This window comes from Tursiops truncatus, chromosome 13 (assembly GCF_011762595.2).
Source record: "Tursiops truncatus isolate mTurTru1 chromosome 13, mTurTru1.mat.Y, whole genome shotgun sequence".
NCBI classification, from domain to species: Eukaryota; Metazoa; Chordata; class Mammalia; order Artiodactyla; family Delphinidae; genus Tursiops; species Tursiops truncatus.
This window is the reverse complement of record NC_047046.1, coordinates 65372612-65385536: the sequence shown is the minus strand read 5'-3', so window position 1 is coordinate 65385536 and position 12925 is coordinate 65372612. Positions and strand designations below refer to the sequence as shown.

Below are 12925 nucleotides of genomic sequence, written 5' to 3'. Positions count from 1 at the left end.
ATGTTTTTTCTTTTTATTTAATTTTTGATAGTTTGATTAATATGTGTCTTAGCATGTTTCCCCCTGGAATTATCCTGTATGGGACTCTCTGCGCTTCCTGGACTTGATTAACTATTTCCTTTCCCATATAAGGAAGTTTTCAACTATAATCTCTTCAAATATTTTCTCAGTCCCTTTCTTTTTCTCTTCTTCTTCTGGGACCCCTATAATTTGAATGTTGGGGCATTTAATGTTGTCCCAGAGGTCTCTGAGACTGTCCTCAGTTTTTTTCATTTTTTTTTTTATTCTGCTCTGCGTTAGTTATTTCCACTATTTTTATCTTCCAGGTTACTTATCCGTTCTTCTGCCTCAATTATTCTGCTATTGATTCCTTCTAGAGAATTTTTAATTTCATTTATTGTGTTGTTCATCATTGTTTGTTTGATCTTTATTTCTTCTAGGTCCTTCTTAAACGTTTCTTGTATTTACTCCTTGTATTTCCAAGATTTTGGATAATCTTTATTATCATTACTCTGAATTCTTTTTCAGGTAGACTGCCCATTTTCTCTTCATTTTTTTGGTCTGGTGGATTTTTACCTTGCTCCTTTATCTGCTGTGTGTTTCTCTGTCTTCTTATTTTGCTTGACTTACTGTGTTTTTGTGTCTCCTTTACATAGGCTGCAGGTTTGTTGTTCCTGTTGTTTTTGTTGTCTGCCCTCAGTGGCTAAGGTTGGTTCAGTCGGTTGTGTAGGCTTCGTGGTGGAGGGGACTAGTGCCTGTGGTCTGGTGGATGAGCCTGGATCTTGTCTTTCTGGTGGGCAGGACTGCATCTGGTGGTGTGTTTTGGGTCGTCTGTGAACTTAGTATGATTTTAGGCAGCCTGTCTGCTAATGGGTGGGGTTGTGTTCCTGTCTTGCTAGTTGTTTGGCATAAGGTGTCTAGCTCTGTAGCTTGCTGGTCATTTGATGGAGCTGGGTCTTAGCATTGAGATGGAGATCTCTGGGAGAGCTTTTGCTGTTTGATATTACGTGAAGCCAGGAGGTCTGTGGTGGACCAATGTCCTGAACTTGGCTCTCCCACCTCAGAGGCACAGGCCTGACACCTGGCCAGAGCACCAAGACCCTGTGAACCACATGGCTGAGAAGAAAAGGGAGAAAAAACGAAAGAAAGAAAGAAAGAAAGAAAGAAAGAGAGAGAGAGAGAGAGAGAGAGAGAGAGAGGGAGGGAGGGAGGGAGGGAGGGAGGGAGGGAGGGAGGAAGGAAGGAAGGAAGGAAGGAAATAAAGTTATTAAAATAAATTTTTTTTAAATTATTAAAAATTATAAAGTAATTTAAAAAAAGAAAGAAGAGAGCAACCAAACTAAAAAACAAATCCACCAATGATAAAAAGTGCTAAAAACTATACTAAAAGAAAAAAGGGACAGACGGAACCCTAGGACAAATGGTAAAAGCAAAGCTATGCAGACAAAAATCACAGATAGAAGCATACACATACACACTCACAAAAAGAGAAAGGGGAAATATATATGTGCATATATATATATATATATATATATATATATAGAAGGAAGCAAGCAACCAAATCAATAAACAAACCTACCAATAATAATAAACTCTAAATACTAAACTAAGGTAAACATAAAACCAGAAACGAATTACATGCAGGAAGCAAACTGCAAGTCTACAGTTTCTCCCAAAGTCCACCGCCTCAATTTTGGGATGGTTCGTTGTCTATTCAGGTATTCCACAGATGCAGGGTACATCAAGTTGATTGTGGAGGTTTAATCCGCTGCTCCTGAGGCTGCTGGGAGAAATTTCCCTTTCTCTTCTTCATTCGCACAGCTCCTGGGGTTCAGCTTTGGATTTGGCCCCGCCTCTGTGTGTAGGTTGCCTGAGGGCGTCTGTTCTGCACCCAGACAGGACAGGGTTGAAGTAGCAGCTGATTCGGGGGCTCTGGCTCACTGAGGCCGGGGGGAGGGAGGGTTACGGAATGCGGGGCAAGCCTGCAGCGGCAGAGGCTGTCGTGACGTTGCAACAGCCTGAGGTACACCGTGTGTTCTCCCGGGGAAGTTGTCCCTGGATCACGGGACCCTGGCTGTGGTGGGCTGCACAGGCTCCCAGGATGGGAGGTGTGGATAGTGACCTGTGCTTGCACACAGGCTTCTTGGTGGCTGCAGTAGCAGCCTTAGCAATTTATGCCCGTCTCTGGGGTCCGCGCTGATAGCCACAGCTCGCGCCTGTCTCTGGAACTCGTTTAGGCGGTGCTCTGAATCCCCTCTCCTCATGCACCCCGAAACAATGGTCTCTTGCCTCTTAGGCAGTTCCAGACTTTTTCCCGGACTCCCTCTCGGCTAGCTGTGGTGCACTAGCCCCTTCAGGCAGTGTTCACGCAGCCAACCCCAGTCCTCTCACTGGGATCCGACCTCCGAAGCCCAAACCTCAGCTCCCAGCCTGCACCCACCCTGGCGAGTGAGCAGACAAGCCTCTCAGGTGGTGAGTGCTGGTCGGCACTGATCTTCTGTGTGGGAATCTCTCCGCTTTGCCCTCTGCACCCCTGTTGCTGCACTCTCCTCCCTGGCTCTGAAGCTTCCCGCTCTGCCACCTGTATCCACCAGTGAAGGGGCTTCCTAGTGTGTGGAAACTTTTCCCCCTTCACAGCTCCCTCCTAGAGGTGCAGGTCCTCTTCCTATTCTTTTGTCTGTTTTTTCTTCTTTCTTTTGCCCTACCCAGGTACGTGGGGAGTTTCTTGCCTTTGGGGAGGTCTGAGGTCTTCTGCCAGTGTTCAGTACGTGTTCTGTAGGAGTTGTTCCACATGTAGATGTATTTCTGATGTATTTGTGGGGAGGAAGGTGATCTCCACGTCTTAATCCTCTGCCAGCTTGAAGGTCTCCCCCGACGATAGCCATTCTGACAGGTGCAAGGTGATATCTCATTGTGGTTTTGTTTCTTTCATTTTTTTTGGCCATGCCTCGTGCATCATGGGATGTTAGTTCTCCAACCAGGGATTGAGCCTGGGCCCCTAGCAGTGAAAGCATGGAGTGCTAGCCACTGGACCACCAGGGAATCCCCTCATTGTGGTTTTGATTTGCATTTCCCTGATGATTAACCATGCTGAGCATCTTTTCATGTGCTTTTTGGCCATTTGCATATCCTCTTTGGAGAAATGTCTTCAGTTCTTCTGCCCATTTTTTAATCGGGTTTTTTTTTTTCTTTTCTTTTGATGTTAAGTTGTATGAACTGTTTATATATGTTGGATATTAACCCCTTATCAGTCATATCATTTGCAAATATTTTCTCCCATTCAGTAGGTTGTCTTTTCATTTTGTCGATTGTTTATTTTGCTATGCAAAAGCTTTTAAGTTTAATTAGGTCCCATTTGTTTATTTTTGCTTTTATTTCCCTTGTTTAAGGAGGCAGATCCAAAAAAGTATTGCTATGGTTTATGTCAAAGAGTCTTCTGTCTATGTTTTCCTCTAGGAGTTTTATGGTATTCGGTCTTACATTTAGATCTTTAATCCATTTTGAGCTTACTTTTATATATGTTGTTAGAGAATGTTCTGATTTCATTATTCTACATGTAGCTGTCCAGTTTTCCCAACACTTATTGAAGGGACTATATTTTCTCCATTGTATATTCTTGCCTCCTTTATCATAGATTAATTTACCATAAGTTCATGGGTTTATTTCTGGGCTCTCTATTCTGTTCCATTGATCTGTGTGTCTGTTTTTGTGCCAGTACCATACAGTTGTGATTACTGTAGCTTTGTGGTATAGTCTGAAGAAAGGGAGCATGGTTTCTCCAGCTGTATTCTTCTTTCTCAAGATTGCTTTAGCTATTTGGGGTCTTTTGTGTTTCCATACAGGTTTTAAAATTATTTGTTCTATTTCTGTGAAAGATGCCATTGGTATTTTGATAGGGGTTGCATTGCATTTGTAGATTGCCTTGGGTGTGGTATGATCCTTTTTTAACAATATTAATTCTTCCAATCCAAGAACACAGTGTATCTTTCCATTTCATTTTGTCATCTTCAATTCCATTCATTAGAGTCTTTTAGTGTTCCAAGTACAGGTCTTTTACCTCCTTAGGTAGGTTTATTCCTAGGTATTTTATTCTTTTTGATGTGATGGTAAATGAGATTGTCTCCTTAATTTCTCTTTATGATAATTTGCTGTTAGTGTATAGAAATGCAGCATATTTCTGTATATTTATTTTGTATCCTGCAACTTTACCAAATTCACCAATGAGCTCTAGTAGTTTTCTGGTGGTGTCTGTAGGATTTTTCTATGTATAGTATCATGTAGTAAGTAAAGTAAATCATCAAGTAAAGTTTATCATCAAGTAAAACTGTTTGCAGAAGTAAAACTGCAAACAGTTTTACTTCTTTGTTTCCAATTAGAATTCCTTTTATTTCTTTTTCTTCTCTGATTGCTGTGCCTAGGACTTCCAAACTGTTGAATAAAAGTGGTGAGAGTGGGCACTCTTGTCTTATTCCTGAGCTTAGTGGAAATGCTTTCAGTTTTTCACTGTTAAGTATGATGTTAGCTGTGGGTTTGTCATACATGGCCTTTATTATGTTGAGGTATGTTCCCTCTGTGCCCCAGACTTCTTTTTAAATGTCCTATATTTGTACACAGTGATTGGACCCCAGATTAAGGAAGGAATTTTTTGGCTTTTTAGTATTTTGTGGTGTTTTTATTAAATGAATATCCTAGGATGTGTGGTCAGAACACTTGATGATATAATGAAGTACCAAGGAACTCCAGGACCAGACTGCCAGGTCTTCAGTCCCTGCTCTACTACATATTGAATGTATGAAATTACGTAAGATATTTAACAGCTCTGTGCCTTCATTTCCTCATCTGTAAACTGGGGATAAAATAATAAGAATAATTAGCTTACAATAGTGTTTGTTGCAAGACTGGTTGTTATGAAGATCATAAGAGTTCAAATATGTAAAGTGCTTAGAACAGTGCCTGGCAAATAATAAGCACTTAATAACTGTTGCTAATAATATTACTACTCCTGGGTCTGTGGCTTGGAAAGATACTTAGGCTCCCTGAGTTTCTATTTCTTTCTTTCTTTTCTTTTATTATTATTTTTTATTTATTTATTTTTGGCTGCGTTGGGTCTTCGTTGCTGTGCGCAGGCTTTCTCTAGTTGCGGTGAGTGAGGGCTACTCTTCATTGCAGTGCATGTGCTTCTCATTGCGATGGCTTCTCTTGTGGCAGAGCATGGGCTCTAGGTCCACGGGCTTCAGTAGTTATGGCACACGGGCTCAGTAGTTGTGGCTCAAGGCTCTAGAGTGCAGGCTCAATAGTTGTGGCACATAGGCTTAGTTGATCTGCAGCATGTAGGATGTTCCCAGACCAGGGCTCGAACCTGTGTCCCCTGCATTGGCAGGCGGATTCTTAACCACTGCACCACCAGGGAAATCCGTCTTTTTAAAAAAATATTTATTTATTTATTTGGCTGCGCCAGGTCTTAGTTGTGGCATGTGGTATTTTCATTGCCACATGCGGGATCTTTAGTTGCAGCACGTGGGATCTTTTAGTTGCGGCATGCGGGATCTAGTTCCCTGACCAGGGATTGAACCCGGATCCCCTGCATTGGGAGTGTGGAGTCTTAACCCCTGGACCACCAGGTAAGTGCCAGGTTTCGATTTCTTTAACTTTAAAATGGGGATAATACTTGCTGCCCCATCTAAGTTACAAGGCACTTATGAGGATGAAATCAGATTTTATGTGTGAAAGTGCCATGTGAAGCACTGACAAAATGTTTTCCTCTTATTAATGATTATTATCATTAAAATAGATAGATATTCTATTTGATGTTTTTTAGCTCATCTATTTTAATTTTTGCATATAAATAATTTATATGATATAGTTACATATTAATAACCTCATATAATTTATAAACAATGTTGTGGGTGCTTAGAAGTTTTTTTACTGAAAGACATACATAATCAAAAAAGCTTGAAAACCTACTGATCTAAAGAAGTGTTTATGATACGCGCTCATTCATGCAGTGTTAACACATTATTGACTGGGGGATTTTTGCATAAACTAATGCCTGTGGCCAAAGATTTGTTTTATAAGTGAATATTGAAACACCCACGTTTGAGTAAATATCAACAACTTTTTTTGCACTTAATGTATTTATTTGAAACTTTGTACATGTCTTACGAAAGCATTCTAATATTTCGTTAGAGTGTGATAGACCCTAGCAGGCACCTCTGTGTGGGGGAACAGAACATCTATTACAAATATACCATGTTTCACTGCACTTTCCCCTGGAAGAGCAGACTCTACACTTTCTGGTGACATTTTTTTTTTTTTAGTCCTGTGGATATTATTTCCTCTAGAATACGTTATTTTATTTTACTTGATAGTTGACAAGGTGGATCTTTGCGGGGGACTCTTTTAGAAACGCCACAAGAAGGACCAGGTGCGGGACTACCACTACATTCACCAGAATGGTCAGTTACCCATTCTCTAACTATTGCTAACAAAAGTTGCTTGTAAGTCATTTTATTCTGTGCATTAAAGCTACAATTAATTTTAAACACATTGAATAAACCGCAATTACTCAAATAGAAACCCACTTTCTTATACCATTTTTGAGTTTTCCAGAGGATATTGAAGTTTTCCAGGCATTGATCAGATCGATCAACTCCTTCTATATTTATTATACTCTATTAGACAAGTGGGCTTAGTTATCTGATGGCCACTCCTCCTGTCTTCCTTTCCTGTAGATGCTATGGAGGCGTCATGAATAACTGTCACCATGCGGACTAACCTCTTGTCTTTCCATATAAGAAGAATCACTTCTCCCTTTCATAAGAATGTCATTTCTCCCCTCTGTAGATTTTTAGATTTATCCTTTAATTGGTTTGGTAGACCACAATTATCTCTTATGGTCCCACAAACTCTGGTTTTATTTTTCAACAGTATTTCAGATGTGGACACACTGTTGTAATAATTGTCTTGGTAAATATGGTGCCATGAACTAAGATAAGGTTGTAGGACTGAAACCGTTTCTTGAAGTTTCTTTTCTTCACCCATGTAAATCTCAAGGTTGCATATATATCCGGTTTCACTTTTGCTAACCATCCTGACCGAAATTCCATATTTTGTAAGTTTTCCGGGATTATAGGTTTTGAATCTGAGTCGTCCTCTCCACTTTATCATTGCCTCATCAAGTGATAGCTCTTGTTTGAGTATATAGATCAATTGAAATTTTGGTAGAAAATAATCCGAAAGAGCTTTAACTTTTGAAATTCTGTCTGCAGGAAGTGGAATTTCCAAGTTATCGTTAAAGTGAAGAAATGTCATTATTTGTTCGAACCTTCTTCTGGTCATAATCTTTGGAAAAATAGGTTTCAAGTAAGGGATCAACCGACTATTCTTTCCAGTGTGACTTTCTTATTTGTCCCATCAAAATTTTTAATCCAAGAAACTTCTTCATGTCACTATTGGTTACATCAGTCCATTTTAAAGCCTTATCATACTTTTTATATGATTTTTCATTCTGTTGGTGATACAAGTTTGTTTGAGAAGCGACCAACTTGAAAAAGTCATTACCAAAAATTAATTCTGTTATTTTGCTAATACTTTGCGGGTTATTACATTCAATCGTTATACCTGACACACCTCTAAAGTCTTCTAATTTTTGTTATGAAATGTTGTCCTCAGTCCACTCTTCTGTAGAAGCAAAGGAGCATTCTCCAGCACCGTGAGTTTCATTTTCACTTTCTGTATCAGAATCAATCACTAAGGTTTTTTGTCTTTTTGTTGGTCTAATATTCACATCGTCTGAATCAGAACTGTATTCTGAAGAACTACCATCTTCTGAGACACTAGCATATATGTCACTCAGACAATCAGAGTAAGTATCTGCATAAAATTCACTGAAAAATTCTTCTTCACTCAAAATTTCGCAATGCATTATTTTTGAAAATTTTATGATAATAAACTTGCATTTATAATACACACAGGGTTGGAACAAAAACCTAACTGAGCAAAATGTGAATGATAATGACAATCATAAGTTGTGATCAATTTTAAGCTCTAACAACTTCGCATGGTGATGTTAATTGTATCACTCTCTAAAACCATATTGATACGTCTCTGGTCGATAATGTTCGGGTAACAAAAGACGTATTAATACATCTCTGGTCAATAATGTGTTAATTCTGGCATTCTTGGCAGCATGCATCATCAACTGCCTTAAGAATGTCTTTGTACTCTTAGATTTCATATTAAGGAAGGAATTACCTTAAGAAAGTCATTAGCAATAAACAGAAAGAGCTACAGAAACAATGTTCATTGCAACATTGTAATAAAAGTTAGACATAACCTATATGTTCATCAAATAGGGGAATGTTTAAGTAAACTGTGATATATTTATAGGCTGTAACCTCTGTTATGCAGCTTAGTAAACTGTAATAAAGTTCTAAGGTTAGGAATTGTTTTAAAGAATATTTCATGAGGAAGCATTCCCAATATAATGGTAGGTGGAAAAATTAACATACAAGGAGATATAGATATGCAGAATAACTCCAGTTCTAGTAAAAATGCACATACATAAGACTGGAAAGAAATATATTAACATGCTAATAGTGATTATCTCCTGATAGTAGGATTACGTGTTATTTTTAGTGTCTTCATACTTTTCTATATTTTCTAGTTTTTCTGCAATGAACATGTATTAGTTTTATACTTAGGAAGAAAGAGTTGATTTTAAATAAAAATTTAAAAATATAAGCCATACTTACTATCCTTAGGCTTTAGATTTCCATTAATTGAATACCTTTGTTAGAGTATGAATCATAGGATTGGGAAGGACTTTAATAAGTTATCATGGCCAATTCTGAGAATTTCAGTGATGAATTTCAGACAGCTGAATTCGTTTTTTTAAATGTTAAAATGTATTTTGGGGGTTTCATTTTGTGTGAAATTGACCACTCTTGCAATAAGAGCTTAGACCTCATCTTTTCTTTCAGTCTTAACAACTCAAATTTCTTTAAAAGTTCTTTATTGAGCCTATTCTCCAAACTTTAGCTTCTTGGTGTAGAATTTGATTTAGAAACCAGGAAGACTTGATGTTTATAAAAAACATTGCCTTCCATCACAGGTTCTCAAACTTGGCTATATGTCAGAACCATCTGAGGAGCTTTTAAAAAGTACAGATGTGTTAAACATTCTGATTTAACAAGTCTGGTCTGGGAGCGGGTAGGGAGGAAGAGGAGAGTAGGGTTTTGAAAATATTCCTAAATAATTTCACAGCTCTTAAATTAAAAATGGGCTCAGTCAAGAACATTTGAAGAAATTTAAATTACTGAGGCTGAAAGAAAGGATGAGGTCCAAACACTTACTGAGATAGCATTTCTTCTTGAATGGTGACACAATCCTGGTTGTAAAAAGGCAACAAGAGGGCTGTTTTCTCAACTCTAGCAGAAACCCCTTCAGTGGATGTATGCCCTGCCAGGAATCTAGATGCAATGGGGAAACATCACCATGATATGCTAACTCTATCCTTGGGTCTTTTCTTGGATGTACGTGCAGGGTCTCTTTCTACCAAAGCCTTAATCTACTTGTAATGTTGCAGGGACTCATCCCTCTTCTATTTCCTCTATAGTAATAATAGTAGTTGCCATTTACTGAGTTCCTGTTACCTACTAGGTATTTATGTCCATCTAGCTCTGATTCTTACCAGAACCTTGAAAGTCAGTTCTTTCACAGATATAGAAACAGGCTCAGATAGATCGAGTTTTTGATCTAAGGTCACATAGGAAATATCAAAACCAGATTTCAAAGCCTGTTCTGCTTGACTCCAGTGCCTGTGCTTTGTCTGTGGCATCATGGTGCCTGCCTCCTTGCTGCTCCCTCATGGGTTTCCGGTGTTCAGATGGCCTACATCCAGGTCTTTAACTTTCTTACTTCAGTGTCTGACTGTGCAGATTTGTGCCTACAGAGACCAATGTCTTATGAAAGGCTGGGTTTCTTTTTAAAATTGTCCTTTCAGGGAACGCTGTGAGGAGCTCCGTGTTGAGTTGTCCTGTATCCATCAGAAGGCAGTGAGCAAGGATCGGAAAGCACAGATAGCATTTAATGAGGAGCTGAAAAGGCAGAAGCTGGTGGAAGAGCAGATGTTCTCAAAGCTCTGGGAGGAAGACCGACTGGCCAAAGAGAAGCGAGAAGCCAAAGAGGCGAGGAGACAAAGAGAGCTGGTGGAGAACACACGGCTGGGGCTGAATGCCCAGATCACCAGCATCCAGGCGCAAAGGCAGGCAGCGCGGCGGCTGAAGGAGGAGGAGGCGCGCCTTGTGGTGGGTCTTTTGAAATGCTTGTGATAGGACGATGAACTCAGTGGCTAGAATACAGTTTGCCGGCCTGCTACTGTAGTTTGCCTGATGGCCAAGGCTCATTCACAGAGCAACAGACCATGGTCAGAGCCTTGGATTTCAAGGCCCAGCTGACAGTGCCATCTCATTGTATAGGGCAAGTTACTTCACTACTGTGATTCAGTTTCCTCATCTACAAAATGAGGCAAAGGACACTTGTCTTTGTTGTGAGGATGAAATGGGATAACCATCGGCAGTGCCAATGAAGCCTAGTGGCAATTTGGCAACATCCCCCCATTCTTTGATATGGATAATTGATAGTTTCCAAATCCTATATAAAGTGCTTATACAACAGCTACAGTGACCCCCCAGACCACCAGCATCAATAATTTTGTTCCTACAAGATCACTGCCCCTAGTATATACAAATTAGAGTTGTCAATGGAAATGTGTGCAAGCACTCAAAAAGGTAGCAATTTTATACGTATATAAAGCTTTCAACATCTGATACTTTAATACCACTGAATTTAGGAAGATGGTAGTATTTTCTTGGAGAATCCCAAGTATTGAAATTTGAAACCATAAGAAACATCAAAGGTAAGGTATATGCAGAGCCCAGAAATCTTCTCTGGGTTTAAGATTGTTTTATTTTGAAGAGTTTAGTAGATCTCTAAGAAAATCAAAATAGTGGCCCCCAAATGGCCTTATATATACCCCCTCCTCTGATGTAAGATACTTAGTGAGCCAGTTTTACTCACAACACTTCTGACACCAAATGTGTGGTTTTTTTTCTCACATCAGACAATACTCTGATGCTCTGCAGACACTGATTACCATATGTAACCACTACATTTATGTAATCACTACTGAATCAGGATATAGAATTGTTCCATCATTCAAAGAAACTCCTTCCAGCTACTCCTTTACTGTTATAACCTCTGTCAAAGAAAATTCAATTAACAATCAAGTTAAGAAGGAAAAGAGAATTTTATTCAAGCCAAACTAAGGATTATATAATACAAGAGACAGACTCTCAGAAGCTCTAAGAATTGTTCCACCTGTTAGTAGTTGAAGGCACAGTCATATACATTTTCAAGACAGAGGATCATACATCACAATGACACACTGACATTTTACATAAGTTCACCAAAGATACAGTCCGGGTAAGCACATACAAAGCAAGCAGTAAGTCACCATGACCCCTTACAGAGTTGGGAAAGAATATTAATCTTCTATAAAGTTCTATTGCTGGCGTCAGAAGAAAGAAAAAAGAATTGATCTTTGCCGTGAAGTAGGCATTCCCATCTTTGAGGAGGTCTGGTTAATGTATAATGAAGATGCGCATTGCACTGTAAAGGGGGAGGGAGGAGGCCCAGACAGAGAGAGAAAGAATTTTATGTTTACATTTTCATCCTACCTTAAAATATAAATTTTATTTCATCACCACCCTCAACCCTAACCCCTGGCAGCCACTGATGGGTTCTTTATCTCTATTATTTTGTAATTTCAAGAATGTTTTTCCACCCTTTTTAATGTTATAATTATAACATTTGTTATAATTATATCAGTAATGTCATATGAAATAATAATATGCACATTTTCAAATGCACAGAAGTGGAGAGTACAATGATCATACTCATGTACTGATCTCCCAGTTTCAGCAGCTGTTGCATTTTGACATGTTGATTTCCTATATTCTACCCGCTTCTGTTTTTGTTTTAAAATATGTCCCAGGGACTTCCCTGGTGGTCCAGTGGTAAAGAATCCACCTTACAATGCAGGGGACGCAGGTTCAATCCCTGGTCAGGGAACTAAGATCCTACATGCTGCAGGGCAACTAAGCCCATGTGCCACAACTACTGAGCTTGTGTGCCTCATCTAGAGCCCGCGTGCCCCAAACTACAGAGCCCACGTGCTCTGGAACCCAAGCACCACAACTAGAGAAGAGAAAACCCACACGCCACAACTAGAGAGAAGCCCGCATACCACAACAAAGAGCCCACACGCTGCAATGAAAGATCCCGCGTGCCTCAGCAAAGATCCTGTGGGCCACAACTAAGACCCGACGCAGCCAAAAATATATGTGTGTGTGTGTGTGTGTGTGTGTGTATCCCAGACATGTCATTTCTCCCTTAAATACATCTCTAGTATGCATCTCAACAACATGATTAAGGATATTTTCTTATACAATGCCAATATCAAACCTAAAAAAATTAATAATTCATTGCTATCATCTAAAATCAGCATCAAATTTCCATCACTGTCTAAGTTATTCGACATTTAAATCAGGATCCAAACGTTGTTGTCCTCTTATAAGTCTCTTTTAGAATGAATCACTGTTTATTATTCAAATCTGGTCACATTTGAGATTGAAAGGGGTGCATTTAATTCAGTACATAAGCGCAACAGTGTAAAATCAGAACTATCCTGGGGAAACCAAGACATAGTAAACTGCTTTCAGGTCTCTTAATTTTGAGCAGTTCTCCCCCCATACCATCTTTACCTGCTTCATAGTCTGATTTGGCTGATTGCTGCCTCCTGGTATAGTCAACCTTACTTTTTAAAAAGTGTGGCCTGGAACTTCCCTGGTGGTCCAGTGGCTAA

At 39.3% G+C, this 12925-nt stretch overlaps 1 protein-coding gene across 1 annotated transcript in view; it reads left to right on the top strand.

Annotated features, from left to right (window-relative positions):
* The window catches only part of CFAP53 (cilia and flagella associated protein 53), a 67885-nt gene that overhangs the window by 21084 nt on the left and 33876 nt on the right, over window positions 1-12925 (top strand). Inside the window, exon 4 of the mRNA XM_019937060.3 lies at window positions 10004-10307. Within this exon, the coding sequence (XP_019792619.2) occupies window positions 10004-10307 (304 nt within the window). The remainder of the gene's footprint in view (window positions 1-10003; window positions 10308-12925) is intronic.